General features: G+C 46.5%; 1 protein-coding gene across 1 annotated transcript in view; it reads right to left on the bottom strand.

The window, feature by feature from the left end:
- The window catches only part of MTMR4 (myotubularin related protein 4), a 65,248-nt gene that overhangs the window by 15,929 nt on the left and 27,015 nt on the right, over nucleotides 1–22,304 (bottom strand). The window contains exons 3-7 of the mRNA XM_039507650.1: nucleotides 21,187–21,303; nucleotides 20,121–20,203; nucleotides 19,638–19,804; nucleotides 14,601–14,697; nucleotides 3,156–3,269 (exon numbers count right to left, since the gene is read on the bottom strand). Of these exons, the coding sequence (XP_039363584.1) occupies nucleotides 3,156–3,269; nucleotides 14,601–14,697; nucleotides 19,638–19,804; nucleotides 20,121–20,203; nucleotides 21,187–21,303 (578 nt within the window). The remainder of the gene's footprint in view (nucleotides 1–3,155; nucleotides 3,270–14,600; nucleotides 14,698–19,637; nucleotides 19,805–20,120; nucleotides 20,204–21,186; nucleotides 21,304–22,304) is intronic.

Genomic DNA, 22,304 nt, shown 5'->3' on the forward strand with positions numbered 1-22,304 from the left:
AAAGGGAATGAAAGGAGTGCCCGAACGGCAGATCAGAAAAGAGAATCAGGAGTTTGTTAAGGACGCTACTGAACAGATGCTTAAAGTAATGGAGGAGCAAACGCAGATGCTGCAGACTGAGCAGATCAGTGCTCAACCTCCTCTGCAGCACATTCAGAACTCTTTTCCATGCCCCTCCAAACCTCCATGCCCCTCCACCCATACATTCCTTTCCACCTTTTGGGACTTCTCCGTTTCCCCTTCACTCTACCCCCTTAGACAACTTTCACAATGACAGCTGGACCTACACACAGCTGTGAGAGTCTGCCCTTCCCTGGTTCCTTCTTTCCTGCCAAGCATCTGTGTGTTTGTGTGTGCTGTTTCTTGTGCAATAAAAGCAAACTTTTATACTGGTAAATCATCTTTTTTTTCTACACGGTGAGATTGCGGGCACTGCCAATACATGCACAGGCATTTTAATCACTTTATTACAGGAATTTAAGGCCCCAAATGTCACCATTGGCCCTTAGGAAAACTACATGTAATGCAACATTGAAATAGCTCCGACAGAGATATATGTAACTGGTGGTCATTGTCAAAGTGCTACCTCAAAGCCTCCTGATTCAAATAGCCCCCCTGTGGGCTCCTCCGACAACCCTGGTATCTGCCTGCTCAAAATCAGCAGCCAAGCAGTCTGCCTCAGCACTCCGCCCCTGAGCAAACCTTTCACCCTTAGCTTCAGAGATTATGCAATTTATAGCATGCGACTATGACCATAGGAATATTATCCTCAGTGAGGTCCAACCTGCCATAAAGGCATCACCAGGGTGCCTTTAATCTGCCAAAGGCACATTCAAATGTCATCTGGTACCTACTGAGCCTGTTGAATTGCTCCTCACTGCTGTCCAGGTGTACCATGTAGGGTTTCATGAGCCACGGCTATAAAGGGGTACGCAGAGTCCCACAGGATCACTAGGGGCATTTCAACAGCCCCCACTGTAACCTTCAGGTTAGGAAAGAAATTCCCCGCTTGCAGCTTTCTGTACAGGCCGGTGTTCCTGAAGATGCATGCATCATGCATCTTTCCAGACCATCCCACGGTGATGTCAGTGAAATGCCCACAATGAGCCACAAGCATCTGCAACAGCATGGAGAAGTACCCCTTCCTACTGATGCACTCCATTGCAAGGTGGTCTGGTGTCAAAATTGGAATGTGTGTGCCATCTATCACCCCTCCACAGTTAGGATAACCCATTTCTGCAAAGCCTTCCACTATTTCACACACATTTCCCAGAGTCACGGTCCTTCATAGCAGGATGCGATTTATTGCCCTGCACACTTGCATTAACGCAGTCAACTTCCCCACTCCAAATTGATTCACAACCAACTGGTAGCTGTCTGGAGTTGGCAGCTTCCACACAGCGAACGCCACACACTTCTCTACCGAGAGGGCAGCTTTCATTCTAGTGTCCTTGTGCTGCAGGTCTGGGGCGAGCTCCGCGCACAGTTCCAGGAAGGTGGCTTTCTGCATCCGAAAGTTCTGTAGCCACTGCTCATCATCCCACACCTGCATGATGATACAATCCCACCATTCAGTGCTTGTTTCCTGATCCCAAAAGCAATGGTCTACCCTATGCACCTGCTCTGTGAATGCCAAAAGCACTCTTATGTTGCTCCATATCATGCAGAGTGTCGAGCGCCTGTGAAGAGTCTTCAGTTAGGAACTTCACGATTAACTGCACTACCAGCCGCGATGTCCTCATGACAGTTAACAGAGCATAGGAGAGCAGCGCGGGATCCATCCCTTCTCACAAAGATGCCGGCGTGCACAGCAAACAACAGCCGTTGAAAAAATGCCAGAAGCCCATGGAGTGCTGGGACAGAAAGCAATGCAACACGGAACATTTAGCACTGTCCCAAGATGCGCCATGATCCACTCCGTCGTCCCACAACACCTAGCGACAGAAGGACAGTGGGATTGTCCCACAGTGCATTGCTCACACTGTTGATGATGATGCCCCCACTGTGGACACGATCTGCCGACAGAGGGAGCAAGTGTGAACACAAAATTGCGATTTTTATTTTGTCGACTTTTGGGTGTCAACATCACTTTTGTCAACACAAATTGGTAGTGTAGACATGGCCAAATGTTTGGTCAGTAAGATCACCACAAGGAATGTCACTTTCATGACCAGGCCTCTGTGCAGGAAGCTACAGGAAAAAGGCATAGGGGTCAGTCAACATTTATACAGTGTAAACCCTGGTCAGGTGATCCTCAGCTACACACAATAAGGAAACATTAAGGGCTGGGAAAATACATAACAAACATCTCATTTTCAAACCTTGATACAAGCCCGCAGAGTCTCACAACTATGGGCTGTAAATTACCAAGTACTAAGGAGAGGCACAGAACTCTACACAAAAATGGTTAGAACAATGGCAAGGTTGCACAGCTGAACACTCAGTGAAAAAAGGCAAAAGTTCAGGTCATATCCCCACCTTAACTCTGTCCTCTGGTGTGTGTGTATGGTTAGAACAGTCTCCGGGTCACATACCATTTTTCAAACAACACATGCACCAAGGTAGCATAGCTGTGCTCAGCTGCATGGTGCTGCCTTTCTTCAATGCAGGAAGCTCTGCAGGGTGCCGGAGCTCTGGGCTTTGGCTGCTGGGCCAGAGGACCCTTGGGCATAAGCGTAGTTTGACTTCTATTTGGGGGGGAGCAGGGTCCAGGCCAGCTCCACACTTTCAAGGAGGGAGCATCACATTGACCCTCTGTATAGTATCCCTAAGTATAGAGTGTAGCTGCACACCCCAGAAATGCAGTACTTCTGCGTAAAAGACTTATAACAGCTATACGAGCCAGTAGCACTGGTGCTTCACCCGTGTAGGCTTCCATAGGGATCCCAAATTGCCTTCAAGCTCTAACAGCACCAATGAGGAGCAAGGTGGCGCACACAGCCTGATCTATAAGTGCTTCAGTAATATCAAGTTAAACCAGGCACGTGCAGAGTTCAGCTTGCTGTCCTCCCCAGGGAGCTGCCATGACAGCTCACTGGAACATGGACATCACATCCATCTTCTCTAATTCCTCAGCCAGCACCATGGGTTGGGGTCATGATATTGTGTACAATGGACTATGAGCGACAGGGCAGCTATTGTAGATTCTTTTTTACCTGTACACAACTACAGGAATCCTTTTCCAAGACCTGAAGGAAGCCACATTCTCCAGCTCCTTGTCAGTGATCCAGACAGGAACTAGCAGCTTCTGAGGATAACTGGTACAGAGTCTAGAAATAAAGTGACACGGTGTCAATCAGAGCCAAGCAATGAGAATATTTATGCAGAGAGAACAGGGGAGACCTTCAGGTTTGTCTGAATTTGACTAACGAGAACACAGGCTATGGGTGGTTTTTCCCATCCAGAATTAGCGGTGCCTGGGAGAAAGAGCCAAAGGTGGCCCTGAAAACTGGGCTTTGTACAGGGTCTAAACCATGGAATATGGGACCCCCATACAAGAGATTGTAATCTAATTTACTATCCAAAAGAGGTACATCTGAACAGGCAAAAGCATATTTTATTCTACATAACATTATAATATCTGAATGTTGCAAATTCAGAGAGAATGCAGATGGCTAATCAATCCAATGACTCATGTAAACAGGCTAAGGGAACTAACGAAATCTTGCGATTTTGGTACATCTGAATCAGACATGACTAGCAGAAGGGTGTAGACCTCCAGAGCTAAAAGCATGAGCTGCTACAGCTTGAGCGAGAGCCCCCTCACTGGGGCTGTTACAGACTCTCTCCCTCTGTAGCCCAGACACACAGCAGGACCTGTAACTAACTAGTGGGTTACATGTGCACAAAACATTGCATGAAAGATTCTTTCAACACGAGGGTTTAATCCTAAAAAAGGCAGTTCCAATAGCACAACTATCAGTACAGGCAGAACTTAGGCCTGCAGTTGTGGCACTCTCACCTTACAGCTCACAGACATTTCAGTCAGAAAGATGATGCTTCAGCAGAGGCACAAAATATGGATTTTGCCAATGTAAATGGTAAGTGTCTGCAATTGTCGGGGACTGTCCGCACACACGCAAGGGAAATGCTACAGTCAGCTTTGTAAGGGAGTGGGGCCCAGGGCTAGAGTTTGCTGAAAGCCACGAATGCAAAATCCGGACACAAATTCTGAACTAAAGCAGCCTCAGAAGGGAACAGGAGCTTGCAAGCTGTCTGAGATTGTACGCCTGACTCAGAGGCGGAAGAGATGAATTTATGAACTCAGAAGTAAGGAAAAGTGAGGCTGTAAATAGACCCAAGCTGGTAATGGGAATTGACACAGAGTGAAAAAAAAAATTACTGTAACTGTGGTTCTTTGAGATGCAATGCAGACGTGTATTCCACTTTGCCCAGTGCATCAGAGTTGGAGAATTTTGCCTAGCAGTACCCACAGAGGGGCAGCACTCATGCCTTGTAGCCATAGCCCCTCCCCTGGCTACATGAGGTGGTGGCGCCCTGACCCCCCTCAGTTTCTTTGCACCAACCCCCAGACTATTCTCTGATGCAGAGGGGATGGAGGGTGGGTCATGGAATACAGATTTGCATCACATCTCAGAACCACAGTTACTGTAAGTAACTTTTTCTTCTTCAAGCGGATGAAGTCATGTATTCCACTTAAGTGACTGACAAGTAGGATGCCCCATCAGGAGGCGGGGTTTGGGGTCCACCTAAGCAAGGACTGCAGAACCACCCTGCTGAGACGTGCATCTGCCCTGGAAGATGCGGTTATGACGTAATGGTTCGTAAATGGATGGACGGATGACCAGGTACCAGCCTTGCAAATGCCCACTATTGAGACATCACTGAGGAATGCTATTGACACTGCTTGCGCTCTTGTAAGATGAGCTCGCAACCGCGGATGGGGTGTACCCGAAGCTATTTTGTATGTGGTCTTGATACAGGATGTTACCCATTTGGAGAGAGTCTGTGAAGAGACCACTGGCCCCTTCATACAATCTGCATATGATACAAACAGGCAAGGCAAAGCAGGGAACTGTTTGGTCTTGCCCAGATTGAAGACTAGACATCATCTGACATAGAATCATAGACGATTAGGGTTGGAAGGGACCTCAGGAGGTATCTAGTCCAACCCCCTGCTCAAAGCAGGACCAATCCCCAACTAAATCATCCCAGCCAGGGCTTTGGCAAGCCAGGCCTTAAAAACCTCTAAGGAAGGAGATTCCACCACCTCCCTAGGTAACCCATTCCAGTTCTTCACCACCCTCCTAGTGAAATAGTGTTTCCTAATATCCAACCTAAACCTCCCCCACTGCAACTTGAGACCATTGCTCCTTGTTCTGTCATCTGCCACCACTGAGAACAGCCGAGCTCCATCCTCTTTGGAACCCCCTTCAGGTAGTTGAAGGCTGCTATCAAATCCCTCCTCATTGTTCTCTTCTGTAGACTAAACAAGCTCAGTTCCCTCAGCCTCTCCTCGTAAGTCATGTGGCCCAGCCCCCTGATCATTTTCGTTGCCCTCTGCTGGACTCTCTCCAATTTGTCCACATCCTTTTTCTGTAGTGGGGGGGCCAAAACTGGACGCAATACTCCAGATTTGGCATCACTAGTGCCGAACAGAGGGGAATAATCACTTCCCGCGATCTACTGGCAATGCTCCTACAAATGCAGCCCAATATGCCATTAGCCTTCTTGGCAACAAGGGCGCACTGCTGACTCATATCCAGCTTCTCGTCCACTATAATCCCCAGGTCCTTTTCTGCAGAACTGCTCCTTACCCAGCTTGTAGCACTACATGGGATTCTTCCGTCCTAAATCCAGGACTCTGTACTTGTCCTTGTTGAACCTTATCAGATCTTTTTTGTCCCAATCCGCTAATTTGTCCAGGTCACTCTGGACCCTATCCCTACCCTCCAGCATATCTACCTCTCCTCTCAGCTTAGTGTCATCCACAAACTTGCTGAGGGTGCAATCCATCCTATCATCCAGATCATTAATGAAGATGTTGAACAAAACTGGCCCCTGGACCAACCCCTGGGGCACTCCGCTTGATACTAGCTGCCAACTAGACATGGAGCCGTTGATCACTATCCGTTGAGCACAACGATCTAGCCAGCTTTCTATCAACCTTATAGTCCATTCATCCAATCTATACTTTTTTAACTTGCTGGCAAGAATATTGTGGGAGACCGTATCAAAAGCTTTGCTAAAGTCAAGAGATAGCACGTCCACCGCTTTCCTGGTATCCACAGAGCCAGTTATCTCATCATAGAAGGCAATCAGGTTGGTCAGGCATGACTTGCCCTTGGTGAATCCATGGTGACTGTTCCTGATCATCTTCCTCTCCTCCAAGTGCTTCAAAATGGATTCCTGAAGACCAGCTCCATGATTTTTCCAGGGACTGAAATGAGGCTGACTGGTCTGTAGTTCCCAGATTCTCCTTCTTCCCTTTTTTATAGATGGGCACTATATTTGCCTTTTTCCAGTCATCCGGGACCTCCTCGATCGCCACGAGTTTTCAAAGATAATGACCAATGGCTCTGCAATCACATCAGCCAACTCCCTCAGCACCCTCGGATGCATTGCATCTGGCCTCATGTACTTGTGCATGTCCAGCTTTTTCTGAATAGTCCTTAACCTGTTTTCAGCACTGAAGGCTGTTCACCTTCTCCCCATACTGTGATGCCCAGTGAAGCAGTCTGGGAGCTGAACTTGTCTGTGAAGACTGAGGCAAAAAAAGCATTGAGTACTTCAGCTTTTTCCACATCATCGTTCATTAGGTTGCCTCCCCATTCAGTAAGGGTCCCACACTTTCCCTGACCTTCTTCTTGTTGCTAACATAGCTGTAGAAACCTTTCTTGTTACCGTCACATCCCTTGCTAGCTGCAACTCCAATTGTGCTTTGGCCTTCCTGATTACACCCCTTCATGCTCGAGCAATATTTTTATATTCCACCCTAGTCAGCTGTCCAAGTTTCCACTTCTTGTAAGCTTCCTTTTTGAGTTTAAGCTCACCAAAGATTTCTCCCCAGCGGGAGCTCGAGGGCCGGATTAAAATGGCTGGAGGGCCGGATCTGGCCCGTGGGCCATAGTTTATCCACCCCTGCTCTTGAAAGACAAAGGGCAAAGTTATTAGCTTCAAGGAACCTACATCCTGTCTCCAACAATTTGCAAGCCTAGTTTTGCCAGTGCTGGGAGCTAACAGATCAAAGGCTATAAACAGTTTAAAAGTAACTTGATTCCTATAAAAGCAGTGATCAAAAGACTGAGCAGCATTTAAAGACACTCCCTGAAAGAGCAAGAGGGAACTAGTTTGTGAGTTAGCAGAACAGATTATGCCACTGAGAGCCTAGAAGGTCTTAGATAGAGCTGGGAGGGAAACAGTTTTCCCATCCCATGAAACTTTTTGAGATTTCAAGATTTCTCTCTTTCGAAGGAGAGAAAGAGCTCAGAATAGCCAGTAGCCTAGCAGTCAGGGCACTCACCTGGAATGCGGGAGACTCCAACCCAGGGGAGCGTCCTGACAACCAGGCCGCTTGTTATTCTGGGCACTCACTCTCCCTCCCTCCCCATTCCCATAAAAGAGTTTGTTTTGATTGACTGACATTTTCCCTTTTAAACACTGTATTTATTAACAGATCCATTCTTTTATAACAAATCATATTAAACTTGCTTTACACCTTAAAACAGCAATAAGCTACACACAGTTATAAACTGTCCTATGGGAAGTCCCTGAAGCTGTACTGATGAGACCTGCTATCAGTCCCTTTCTCCTCCTTTATGGTATTGATCACATATTGTGACTGCTGCTTTTCTATTCTCTGTCTTACTCTTCTGTCTTCTCAGTTGACCGCGTTGGTTAAAGTCTTTCATTATCTCATGTTTAGATCCAAACGTCTCTTTTTCTTACATTTAGATGCGTAACCTGTTTGTTAGTTGTCCTATCAAAACCTTTACACAATATTTAGCTTTGTTCCTATTTCCTCCTATCTATTTTCCTTATTTTAATATCTTAATTCTAAGTTTAATTGTGACTGTTGTTGAAGGGATTTCTCCCTTTCTCAGTATTCAAACAGAAGTTCTCAAACTCCCAGTTTGAGGGCCAATGATGACCCTCTTCCAGCAAACTCCAAAAACTTCCACCATCCTTAGTCCTTATCTTTTTGTCTTCTCCCCTGCAGAACTGACTTAACCAGTTAGCTTTTCTAGTACCAGAATTTCCCACACCCTTTTTATACCAGCCAATAGTTTTAAGAGAATCACTTCTCTTTATCACCTTGCTATGGTAATTCCAGCAGCAACTACAAAAGAATGATCAGTTCTTTATGGCTTTTAGAAGACAGAGTTTTCAGGACAATTGAATACAAAATACTAAGGGGGTTATATGACAGCTGACACCCTGTTATCTCCCTTATGGAGCCTCCAATGGCTTTCCAAAAGGTCTTAATTTTGGAGCACATCTACCATAGATAAATCCTCCCGTTTCATATGTTCTCCCATTCCTCAATTTTTGTGCCTATGTCTACTTCAACTTTCCTTCTTCTCATGAAATGTAGTTACACCTCTACCCCGATATAACGCTGTCCTTGGGAGCCAAAAAATCTTACTGTATTATATCAAACTTTTTTTGATCCACCGGAGTGTGCAGCCCCACCCCCCCAGAGTGCTGCTTTACCGCATTATATCCAAATTCATGTTATATCGGGTCGCGTTATATCGGGGTAGAAGTGTATTTCCACCACGTAAGTTAGAAATTATTTTGTAGTGGAAAGTAAGCATTTATGTTTCATGGATGTAGGGAGTACTTTTTCAAATTCTGTCAATTTTCTGCATAGGTTTTCTTTTTTGTGGGGATGGACTGAAAAATCTCTCAGTTGTAGTTACTGATATACTGCAATTTTGGGGTCTTTTGAGAGTTGCTTTATTTCTTCAAGTGATCTATTGTCTCTGAACAGTTGGTTGAATTTTGATATACCTGTAAGTTCCCAAATGTCAAAAATTTCCAGGCTGTTATCAGGATTAAATTCTATATTATCTACTATGGACATTGGATGTGGTGGATACGAGTTCTGCTTTCTAATAAATTATCCCAAGTTTCTACTGTTGCTGTCATTTAAAAAAAAAAAAAGAGTTGTTGTATGTTGATTTTGACCTACAGGTTTTCTTTATCCATGGGGTCACGTGGAGTCTGACTGTACAACAAGAAACTTCTTGTATCTCTACCCAGTGCTTATTAGGGTTTGGTGTTATCCAGTGCCTCAGGTTTCTGATCTGACTAACTTGGAAATAGTGCTTGATGTTTGGTAAAGCCAAGCCTCCATTTTACCATGACCTTTGTAAAGTAGATTGCTTAACTCTGGATTTCTTATTTTCCCAAATGAATTTATTTATCATAAATTGCCATTGACCTATAAGGCTTTCTGGAACTCAAATGGGAAGCGTTTGGAAAAAGAAGTTAATTCAGTGCAAGACATTCATTTAGCTGTTACAATTTTGACTAACATGAAATTTCATATTTTGACCAATTTCCAGATGTTTTGATTTTCTTAACGAAAGGACTTTAATTAATATTACATAAATCTTAACATCTTTTAGAAATGTGTATTCCCAGGCATCTTATTGAAGTCGTACCCATTTATATTTAGCTTTTATTTCTTTCTGTAGATCTGAGCTCACACCTACATCCAGGAGTTCTGATGTGTAGCGTTTATTTTAAATTCTGACTCTTCACCAAATTTTAAGATTTCTTTTTGCAATTCTAGTAGTGTGTGAGCTGGATTCGTAACAAATGCCACGACGTTGTCCACATATAAGCCTAATTTGTGTTCCCTGTTTCCTACTGTAATTCCATTTATATTAGGATTATTTCTGACTGACTGAACAAATGACCCCATTACTATGTCAAAAAGAAGAGGTGATAGTTGGCTTCCCTGGCAAATGCCTCTAAAAGGAAGCTTTTTTCCGATAGATACCCATTTGCATTTATAGTAGCATATAGGTTGGAATATAAAACAAAAATCCAACTTTGAAATTTAGGGCCTAAAGAATTGACATTTTCCAACAAAAACATTTTGTAGTAAAATTCCCAACCAGGTCTAGTGTTGGGGTGTCTATAAGAAGCTTAGACCTACCAGAAGATGGATAGACACCTGGTAAGCTAGACATGCACACAGTCTACTTATCGTTTTAAGACCTTTTCTTTTAAATGCTTTGGATCTAAATAAACGATACTTGGCTTTAAGGAGGCCGTCTGGTCAGTGTGTACCCTGCCATTGCTCCCGGAGGGAACGGAACTGCAGGTACTGAACCCGAGTCAGACCTGTGAGGTGATCAAAGTTAGTGACAGGGCACTGCAGCCCCAGGGCCTGGTCTGAGAGCAAGAGACTTGCGATTCCACCCTAGAGAGGTGATGGCCTCAGACCTGAGGGGTGTGCTCACAGAGACCAGGGCGGGCCAGAGAGTCTTTTAGAACAGTAATTGTGACAGAAGGGAGCACCAAAGCCCTGCAAAGCAGTTCTGATTTACACAGGCACCAGTGAGGAGATGGGTGAAACAAATAGCAAATTCCAGAGAATGACGCCATAGAAATTGTATTCCTGTACTAATCTAATTGAAAGGTCTTGGGCAAAGTCATGGATATTGTCACAAGGTGACAGCAGATGACAAAGTCACACCAGTAGTCCAAAAGCTATGGCCCGGCCCATACCCAGGACACAAGTTGTGAACCAAGGACTGGCTAAGATGCTGGCTGACAGAATTACTGAGAAGTAAATAAAGGTGTGAGTAGAGTGCCTCACCCTGTACCTAGCGTGGATTAATAGTCTCAAAAGTTTTTGCCAAACTCGATGCTAAGAAAGACTTTTGGCATTATCCCCTGAATTCAGAAAGCTGCCCTGTGGTGGTTACACATACTGTAGAATTTCTCTGGGACTTCCAAGGGCTTACCAAAAGGCCATGGATTCAGTATTGGGTCATTTACCTCAAACTGTCTGTCAGTAAAGATAGCCTCACCATCCATGTACCAATGTGAAACAGCTGAAGAAAAGATGGAGGGAAGTGTGTGCTTGGTTTCAAGAAAGGGGACTTTGGCTCACTAGAAATACAAATTGGTTTCGGTTTAATGAAATACAGCTATCAGTTGCAGCAGATGGCAGTAAGCCTGGCACAAAGAAAGCAGAAATTCTTCTTAAAGCTCCAAGACTATTATTATTGTTCTTTATTATTTGTATTAGCGGAGCGCTCCAGAGCCCTGGCCATGGACCGGATCCTATTCTGCTACAAATACAGAACAAAAAGACAATCTTTTACACCCTGCCCAGGGGTGCTGGAGTAATGTGTACAGTGGGGGTGCTGACAGCCATTGAACCAAACTGTAAACCCTGTATATAATGGAAACCACTTCAAGCCAGAGGGTGTGGTAGCACCCCCCACACTCCTAGTTCCAGCACCTATGACCCTGATACCCCAATATTCACCACTGTCATATAACTAGGATTTGTCTTATAGAAAGTGTGACTTGTGAGGTGTCATTCTGAGTCTTGATCTGCTAGACAGTAATATCTTACTGGATTGTAGGTGCTAACATCATATGTGAAGTTATGAATTTTGGCTACGTACGTGTTACTGAAACATGTCCCGAAAACACCTACAAGCAGCCTTTCAAGAACAACAGTAAAAAGGCCAAACAATGTTAATGGCTTATTGAGGAAATGCACACAAGCACAAGGATTACCCCAGGAACTGTGTACAACAGAAACCTCTCAGAGACAGCACTACACAACGGGAACACTCTGACCCAGGTCATAGCAAAAGAGCTTTCCAGCAAGTGGGGAGAAGATATAAAAGGGGGAAAATGACATTATGGGGAACCTCACTCTCCCCACAACAACATACCTGGAAACACCTGCAGGGCAAGGACTGAACTATGGAAAGTGATGGTTCCAGACTAGAAAGATCTTTAGTCTGTGTATGAAAACCTAGGAAAGCCAAGGCAACTTGTGCCTTAAGAGTCTGCCAGTCTGTTTATCACTCAGGGTGAGAATCTGCTAATTTATACCCTACCTATCTAGTGTGTTACGCTCAGTTTGCAGTTTTTGTTTATTTACTAAGGTAACCTGCTTTGATCTGTTCGCTATCACTTATAGTCACTTAAAATCTACCTCTTGTACTTAATAAACTTGTTTTTGTTTTAAATCCAGTTTGTGGAATTCATAACGTGGGGGGGGGGGGGGGCGGGATTTGCAGATCTCCCTCCACATTGAGGGAGGGGGCAAATTTCAATGAGCTTACACTGTACAGGTCTCTGTGCAGCGCAAGACGAGACACTTTTGGGTTTGCACCCCAGAGAGGGAGTGCACTGGAGTGCTAGGCAACTCTGTAGCTGAAGCTTTCCCAGGCACAGCTGATCTCAGTGTCTGTCTGCAGCTGGGTGTGTCCCTACCTGGGTGTGATGGAGGAAGCTTGGGGGCCTGGCTCAGCAGGACAGGGTAAGGGAGTCCAGGCTCGAGGAACTGGCGGGCTCAGTGGTACCCCAGAACATCAGGTGGCACCCCGGAAGGGGGAGCAACCCATCACACAATCCCTGCCCCCAAAAGGGGACAATCTAACCACAAGACAAGAGACACCAGATGGATACAGACAGACTGATGGGGCAGTACAAAGAAACTAGGAGACACAGAAAATGAGACTAAAGAATGCAGAAGAGTTGTGCATTCTTTTATGGGAACCTGAGACATTTTTATTCCAAATGATCTGAACACTTCAGAGCCAACAACTGATCAGAAAAAGAGCAGTATGGATGGGGAATTCTCAAACAAAAACAGCTTTGCAATATTCCAAAAGGCTTTAATGAAGAAGCATGCCTACCACCTTTTAAATTGGATACATCAGCATTTGTTGCAACTTATGCTACCCCTAAAAAAACGAGGAGTACTAACACCTTAGAGACTAACAAGGACTCCTCGTTCTTTTTGCTGATACAGACTAACACAGCTACCACTCTGAAACCTGTTACACTCTTGAGCTTGGAAAAGAGGAGACTAAGGGGGGGTATGATAGAGGTATATAAAATCATGAGTTATGTGGAGAAAGTGGATAAGGAAAAGTTATTTATTTATTCCCATAATACAAGAACTAGGGGTCACCAAATGAAATTAACAGGCAGCAGGTTTAAAACAAATAAAAGGAAGTTCTTCTTCACGCAGCGCACAGTCAACTTGTGGAACTCCTTACCTGAGGAGGTTGTGAAGGCTAGGACTATAACAGCGTTTAAAAGGGAACTGGATAAATTCATAGACTCAGACTTTAAGGTCAGAAGGGACCATTATGATCATCTAGTCTGACCTCCTACACAATGCAGGCCGCAAAATCTCACTCACCCACTCCTGTAACAAACCCCTAACCTATGACTGAGTTACTGAAGTCCTCAAATTGTGGTTTGAAGATCTCAAGCTGCAGAGAATCCTCCAGCAAGTGACCTGGGCCCCATGCTGCAGAGGAATGTGAAAAACCTCCAGGGCCTCTGCCAATCTGCCCTGGAGGAAAATTCCTTCCCGACCCCAAATATGGTGATCAGTAAACCCTGAGCATGTGGGCAAGACTCACCTGCCAGCACCCAGGAAAGAATTATCTGTAGTAACTCAGATCCCACCCCATCTAACATCCCATCACAGACCACTGGGCATACTTACCTGCTGATAATCAAAGATAAATTGCCAAATTAATTGCCCAAATTAGGCTATCCCATCATAGCATCCCCTCCATAAACTTATCAAGCTTAGTCTTAAAGCCAGATATGTCTTTTGCTCCCACTACTCCCCTTGGAAGGCTGTTCCAGAACTTCACTCCTCTGATGGTTAGAAACCTTTGTCTAATTTCAAGTCTAAACTTCCTAGTGTCCAGTTTATATCCATTTGTTCTTGTGTCCACATTGGTACTGAGCTTAAATAATTCCTCTCCCTCCCTAATATTTATCCCTCTGATACATTTATAAAGAGCAATCATATCCCCTCTCAACCTTCTTTTGGTTAGGCTAAACAAGCCAAGTTCTTTGAGTCTCCTTTCATAAGATAGGTGTTCCATTTCTCGGATCATCTTAGTAGCCCTTCTCTATACCTGTTCCAGTTTGAATTCATCCTTCTTAAACATGGGAGACCAGAATTGAACTCAGTATTCCAGATGAGGTCTCACCACTCATGGTGGTTAAGTCCATAAATGGCTATTTGCTAGGATGGGTAAGGAATGGTGTCCCTAGCCTCTGTTTGTCAGAGGATGGAGATGGGTAGCAGGAGAGAGATCACTTGATCATTGCCTGTTAGGTTCACTCCCTCTGGGGCACCTGGCATTGGCCACTGTTGGTAGATAAGATATTGGGCTAGATGGACCTTTGGTCTGACCCGGTACGGCTGTTCTTATGTACCCCTGTTAGCTTAGGTGCAATGCTGCTCCAATTCCATAACCCAGGGTGAAGAGTGACATATGGCTGGTACGCTGTGGGTTATTTGCCAGGGCGAGGAAAGAGGTGGGGAGATGCCTGGCTGGTACACTGCCCTGCCAGGGAGTTATATGGGATGAGGGGTGGGGTCTGGCTGGTATGTTACTCACTTGTAATTGCTGTTGATGTCAGAAACTCTCCAGACATTCTGCAAGTCGAAGTCCATCCTCACAACTTCCATCTCAAACCGGTATTTCACGTGGTCTCCTGGAACAGCACAGGCACAGCACAGTTACTGGCAGCCGGACACAGCCAAGGGAAACCTAAACCTGGCAGCTGCAACATTACAGGACTGGATGAGCAAGAGGCCAGATGGTGTCTGAACACTGTGGGATGGGTGCTTTTCCAAATGTCACACTCACTTGCTCAGGTTAAGAGGTGACTTGATTATAGTCTATAAATACCTACACATGGGAAACAAATATCTGATAATGAGCTCCTCAGTCTAGCAGACAGAGGTATAACATGATCCAATGGCTGGAAGTTGAAAGTAGACAAATTCAGACTGGAAATAAGGTGTACATTTTTAGCGATGAGATAATTAACCATTGGAACAATTTATTACAAGATATCAGTGTTGGGAGGGACCTCAGGAGGTCATCTAGTCCAACCCCCTGCTCAAAGCAGGACAAACCCCAACTAAATCATCCCAGCAAGGGCTTTGTCAAGCCTGACCTTAAAAACCTCTAAAGAAGAAGATTCCACCGCCTCCCTAGGTAACCCATTCCAATGCTTCACCACCCACCTAGTGAAAAAGTTTTTCCTAATATCCAGCCTAAACCACCCCCACTGCAACTTGAGACCATTGCTCCTTGTTCTGTTGTTTACCAAGGCTCATGGTGGATTCTCCATCACTGACCATTTCTCAATCAAGATTGGATGTTTTTCTAGAAGATGTGCTTAGGGAATTATTATGGGGAATTTCTCTGGCCTGCATTATACAGGAGGTGAGACTAGATCACAATGATCCCTTCTAGTTTGGAATCTATGAAAACCTGGTAAACAAAAAAGTGAGGGACTGGATGCTAATGAACCAAACTTGGCAAATCAGAAGTTAGGCCTAACTGGCAAACACAATAATGAAAGGATGGATTATTCCAACCAACAGCCCACTTTGGGGGCTAGGACGTGCGGCCTGATGGAGGGATTTCTGGAGGAGGAGGAATGCCGGTCAGGACTCCACTCCACTTGTGGGACTCTGTCCTTCATCCATGGACCCCAAAGGTCTAATGATCATCATGCAGCTCAGACCTCAGAACATCAGCAGGGACACCCAGTCAACAGTGTCACACCAGCAAAGACAGCAGCCGGAGACATGTGAGATCATGCTGTCTCCTCTTCCCTTGTGTGTTCCTTTCTGCCCAGCTATTTTTCCTCCTCTCTTGGCTTTTCATCTGATCCTGAGGTCAATTGTACCATGCAAGATCAGCACAATGAGACAAGACAGACCATCCAGCTTTGCCCTGGCTGAGAGAGACTGTTAAAGGAGAGGGACCAGCCGCACCTCAGATGGGAAGATAAGACAGAGCTCAGTGCAATTACTGTAGTGGCTGATTAAACAACCCACAGCATCTGTCTCCAACTGACCTGACACTCGAAGTTCCGAAAACATTAACAAAAGCCGTATTTCCCCCACCATTAGTATACTCTCTCCTCCCCTTTGTGTCTGTCTGTTAAAAGGAGGAAAAGCAATCGGTTCTAAGATATGAAGGATGAGCAACAAAACTCTTCCCTTGCTACCAAGAAAAGTTGTCCCACAAAATAAGAGTGCACCTGATACATCAATTTTAAAGGGATTTTGATAGGTTTTGGTTACCTTTTTATCATATAATTCAACTGCTGTTTTAAAGTGCTATACAAATTGTTTGACCTCTTTTTCTCTCGTGTATTCTAACAAATAAATCTCTAAACTTCAGCATGAATTTCCTAGCATGTTTGCTATGGTACGAAGCAGGCTGAGGTCTCTGTATAGCAAACCCCAAATCTTATTTAACACTGTTTAATGTTGGAAGTAATAGACCTGGTCTACACTATGAGTTCAGGTCGAATTTAGCAGTGTTAGATTGATTTAACCCTGCACCCGATGACACAACAAAGCCATTTTTGTCGACTTAAAGGGCTCTTAAAATCGATCTCTGTACTCCTCCCTGACAAGGGGATTAGCGCTGAAATTGACCCTCCTGGGTCGAATTTGGGGTAGTGTGGACGCAATTCGACAGTATTGGCCTCCGGGAGCTATCCCACGGTGCTCCATTGTGACTGCTCTGGACAGCACTCTCAACTCAGATACAATGGCCAGGTAGACAGGAAAAGCCCCGCGAACTTTTGAATTTCATTTCCTGTTTGGCCAGCGTGGCGAGCTGATCAGCACAGGTGACCATGCAGTGCTCATTAGCACAGGTGACAATGGAGTCCCAGAATCGCAAAAGAGCTCCAGCATGGACCGAACGGTAGGTACTAGATCTGATCGCTGTATGGGAAGACAAATCTGTGCTATCAGAACTCTGTTCCAAAAGACGAAATGCCAGAATATTTGAAAAAATCTCCAAGGGCATGAAGGACAGGGGTTATAACAGGGACCTGCAGCAGTGCCACGTGAAGCCTAACAAAGAACCAGAGAGGCAAACGACTGCTCCACGTCAGAGCCCCAGACATGCCGCTCTATGATGAGCTGCATGCCATTCTAGGGGGTGCCCCTACAACTACCCCACCCCTGTGCTTCCCTCCTCCCCCACCCCTCCCAGGCTACCTTGGCAGTTATCCTCCCATTTGTGTGACGAATTAATAAAGAATGCATTAATTTGAAACAACAATGACTATTGCCTCTGCAAGCGGTGATTGAAGGGGGGGCGGAGGGTGGCTAGCTTACAGGGAAGTAGAGTGAACCAAGGGGGCAGGTTTTCATCAAGGAGAAACAAACAGAACTTTCACACCATACCCTGGCCAGTCACAAAACTAGTTTTCAAAGCTTCTCTGATGCACAGCACACCCTGCTATGCTCTTCTAACTGCTCTGGTGTCTGGCTGCGCATAATCAGCGGCCAGGCGATTTGCCTCAACCTCCCACCCCGCCATAAACGTCTCCCCCTTACTCTCACAGAGATTGTGGAGCACACAGCAAGCAGTAATAACGATGGGAATATTGGTTTCACTGAGGTCTAACTGAGTCAGTAAACTGCGCCAGCGAGCTTTTAAACGTCCAAATGCACATTCTACCAGCATTCTGCACTTGCTCAGCCTATAGTTGAACTGCTCCTTACTACTGTCCAGGCTTCATGAGCCATGGGAGCAAGGGGTAGGTGCGACTGTGTGGTGCTGCCAACTGGGAGAGCAGTCTGAGGCAGAAGCCTCCAGCTGGCATGATATTCCAGGCAGGACTGAATCTCTATTAGATGAAACTTAAAGAAGAGAATGACCTGGAGTCATTCCCATTTTTTTCCAGGAGCCGGCCAGAACACCCATGTCTGCCCAGGCACCCCCGACTAACCTAACCGAGGTGGGTCAGGAGCACCCACGGGACGACAATGACGGCTGGCAGCCGTATTGTACTGCCTGCCGTCCGCAAGGCAAGGCAAGGGGATGCTGCTGTGTAGCGCTGCAGTACCGTGTCTGCCAGCAGCACCCAGGAGACATACGGTGACAGTGAGCTGAGCGGGCTCCATGCTTGCCATGCTATGTCGTCTGCACGGGTAACCCAGGAAAAAAGGCAAGAAAAGATTTTTTGCCATTGCTTTCACGGAGGGAGGAATGGGGGCCTGACGACATGTATCCAGAACCACCTGCGACACTGTTTTTGCCCCATCAGGCATTGGGAGCTCAACCCAGAATTCCAATGGGCAGCAGAGACTGCAGGAACTGTGGGATAGCTACCCACAGTGCAACGGTGAAAACTGACACTAGCCTTGGTACTGTGGACGCACACCGTTGACTTAACGCGCTTAGTTGGGACACACACAATTGACTGTATCAAATTGATTTCTAAAAAATCGACTTCTATTAAATCAACCTAATTTCGTAGTGTAGACATACCCTTAGGGTCATGGTAAAACCTTTCACTCTTTGGGCCCATTTATTCCATCTAAATTAATACTGCAATTCCTCCAGGCCCCGAACTCCTCTAATTAGCCCCCTGAGGCCAGATCAATTGGGGAGGCATATTCTACAATCGAGGGCCTGGCACTGAGAATATCCTATCCTCAGCCTAGATCTGGGACTGTCAGCTCAGGTGCCTCCAACAACCTAAACTCCTGGAACAGAAGGAGGCACAAGCCAGAAAGAGGGCTTTATCCCCCCTGCATGTGTCTGTCTGTGAGAGGGTAGGAATTTAGGTTTAGTCACCATGCTGTACTTGTTGCTCAATGGCCTGAGCACTTTTGGGAGAAGAGATGCAAACAGAATTATGAATGACATACACTTTCAAGAAAGCCATGAACATTTAACAGTCCAGAGACAAGATCTACTCATCCTCCGTCAGAACCCAAGGTTGAAGTTGGGGTGACCTCTGGTGAGATTTTTAGCATGTGTATAGGTTCTTCTGTGGCTTAAATGTTTTCTCTGCAATGCTTTTGCCTTAAGAACAAATGTGCTTGCTTATAAAGAGCTGGGTGGTAACTTATAACTGTGGGCAATACACAGGTCACAGCCCTAGGAGAGAAAGCAAAGCACAGAGACAGTCTGGTTCACTGGGGAGGGAGGGAGGGGGACTGTGCAGCCTTAAAAATCCCCCAGTCAGTAAGGAATGAGACAGGGGTCTCAGCCTAAAAGAGGTGATGGCTGGGAGCCGGGAACCTGAAGTGTGTGCCCTTGATGTTTCCTGAGTGACATGCTGCTAGGCAAGCAGTGAGCCCGCTCTGCACCAGCTAAAGCTTCCAGTGGATGGCCAGGTGCAGCACCTGGATCTCCAGGTTAGGTCTGGACACAGCAATCCACCAGAAGACAATGCCACCTCCTAGCCAGAAGAAGACGGACAAAGCACTCCTGGCTATAGCTACTCTTTGTGTAGCAAAGAGCTTAACAGGACCCTCCAGAGAGATTTGGGAGGTGGCTGCAGCAGAACACAAAAACACAGCATAATATGGGTGTGTGGGTTCCCTCCGCCTGGACACACCATGAGGGCTGCACTGAGGAAGGGGCTGGTTGGGAGCTCACCTGGGTGGCACAGATGTGCGTGCTGATCCTCCTCATCAGCACAGACCCCCAAGCACCAAGCATGGTAGGCGAATGCAAACAGGTCTTCAGGCTTTGCAGGGCGGGCAATGGCTCGGCTCAGCCTCTTCAGCCATTCCTGGCACTGCTTAAAGGTGGAGAAATGGCACCTGCAGGACACACAGACTCAGTAGGGCCAGTCAGGATGGACTGACAGGGCATTCCACAGCCTGCAGTTCAACCAGGGGAGGGGAGGAGAGGAGAAGGAGATCCAACCTCCTTGGGAGGACCAAGAGGCTCTGAGCTTCCCAGCAGAAGGCTGAGACGGACGGACGGACACACACACCCACACCTGAGAGCACCCTCCAGGATAGCAGGGCTTGACTCAGCAGCACAGACTAGGGCAGGGATTCCCCAAGGCTGCTGACCACACCTGTGGCTGGAGAAACCTTACACTGTGGCAATAGCAGGGAACTATGCAGCTACCTGACCACTTTGGAGTCCTTGCAGATGATGTGAAGTTGGAACATGTCCCGACTCTCCACACTTTCCATCATCCTCAAAGGCACCTGAAACAGAAAAAATGCAGAGAGTCACTTGACAGCATGGGATGTCCCACATCAGCAGGGACCCCAGCCTGACACTCTCTCATTATGCACCCCAGTCGAGGCTCAGCAAAGAGAATCCCACATTTACATAGCTTCACGATCCACAATTTAGAGTCTCCCCCTCAATCCTCACCCTGTCCTCCTCTCTCATTGTCAGGGAGGAACAGATTAGGGAGGGCAGAACGACAGAGGTGCCTGGAACCACTGGATACGGCCTAGTGAGCAAAAGGGGATCACAGATGCAGAAGAGACAAGGGCAGCAGGAAAACGGGGGACTGAAGAAACTTGAGAGTAAGGCACCGTGGGACGAGGCCTCACACTCCAGTAGCGTGGGCCATAAGTCCTGGCACCACACCCCTGACCTCAATAGAAGAGGAATAGCTCAGTGGTTTGAGCATTGGCCTGCTAAACCCGAAGTTGAGAGTTCAGTCCTTGAGGAGGCCATTTAGGGAACTAGGGTAAAAATCTGTTTGGGGATTGGTCCTGCTTTGAGCAGGGGGTTGGACTAGATACCTCCTGAGGTCCCTTCCAACCCTGAGATTCTATGATTTTATGTCTAGCCTGGTCTGCAAGAACATTTTTCACTGGTCTTAAACCCAACTGCTGGGGGGATTAGAGCCTGCAAGAAAGGAGAATGTCAAGAGAGAAATCTGACCATCACGCACACGCCAACACAAAGGTCTTCACCCCATGAAGGGGAGGGAAAGCATTTCTGCGACTTGCTAATGGCACTGGAGTCTGTCAGGCTGCTTGCCTCTTTAGAGATGCAGCTGCTGCGTCACAGGGCATGTGGCCACCTACTGGAATGACTCCAAGCCCTAATTTCATGGAGGATGATGAGACCTGAAAGTGGTTTCCGCAGCCACAGAATACTGCAGCAGCCTAAGAATGCCAGAGGCCTCGGTTGTGAGTAACAAACCAGTGACAGACAGAGCTGCACTTACATTGATCACAGAGTCTTTCAATTTGATATGAAGCCGGTAGTTGGAGATGGCGATCACAGCATCATTAGCATGGCCCAAATACTCCACACCCTCACCCTGCAGCACAGTGAATGGGACCTGCAAGGGAGGAGAGACAGTCAGAGCAGCTGTCAGACACACACACCCAGAACTCCTTGTGCAATGGGGAGTGAGACGAGCCAGCTCTGCTAGTGCCTTCTCCATGCTATTGACACATGAAATCAGTAGGACACAGTGATCTCAGTGGGACCTGAGTGCAGGCAGCAGGGCACAGGGACCTGCCCCACCATGAATTCACCTCCGAAAGCTCTTCAGTGTGAAACGTGGGGCCCGCAGTGGAATGTGGTGCTGAACACCATCGCTCCAGAACTGGGAGAGGATGGAGGTGTGTTCACAGGCAGGTTTGCTAGACTGACCTGCAGTGTGACTCAGCAATGCTTGGGCCCTTAAATTCATCTTTCCAGGAACATCTGGTTTGTGTTCATAGAGCTTCAGGGGGAGCTATTTGTATCACCAGCACTGGTGCTCCTGCCCTGTGCAGACTGGCAGAAAGGTCAGTGGGTGGCAAGGAGAGGGATTTAAAGTCACTGGCTTTCTCACAGTAAACTCAACACCAGCATAAGCAGCAGATGGAAAGGAAGAAATCACTTGTTTGGAGGCACTTTGCATGTGTCCCAGAACAGGGAGCAAGGTGTCTGTGTAGCCCAAATTGAATCACCTCCCCAGACAGCATCGAGCCACGTAATGGTCCTGCAGTGTCGTGTATATGTAACTGAAACAATTAGCTGCAGCATTAGACCCGCTGGCCACAGCCCAAGCAACTGGAGGAGCCAGACACGGAATCTGGCCACAATCTCTGCAGACAGGACTGTACACGAACCACACAATCACTTCTGTAGCCGCCGATAGAAATGAAAGTGCAAGACTAATGGACAGGCCATAAACTAGGACTCTCTCTCTCTCTCTCTCTCTTCCTCAGTCAGGAAGTGACCCAGCTATTTTAAAACCTGGAGGCCATGTACGCAGCCAGATATAATGTTCATCTTGTGCAAAAGAGGGGAAGGAAAGATCCAGAATAACCTAAAATTGGCCACGGCCGT

Source organism: Mauremys reevesii, linkage group 20 (genome assembly GCF_016161935.1).
Source record: "Mauremys reevesii isolate NIE-2019 linkage group 20, ASM1616193v1, whole genome shotgun sequence".
NCBI classification, from domain to species: Eukaryota; Metazoa; Chordata; order Testudines; family Geoemydidae; genus Mauremys; species Mauremys reevesii.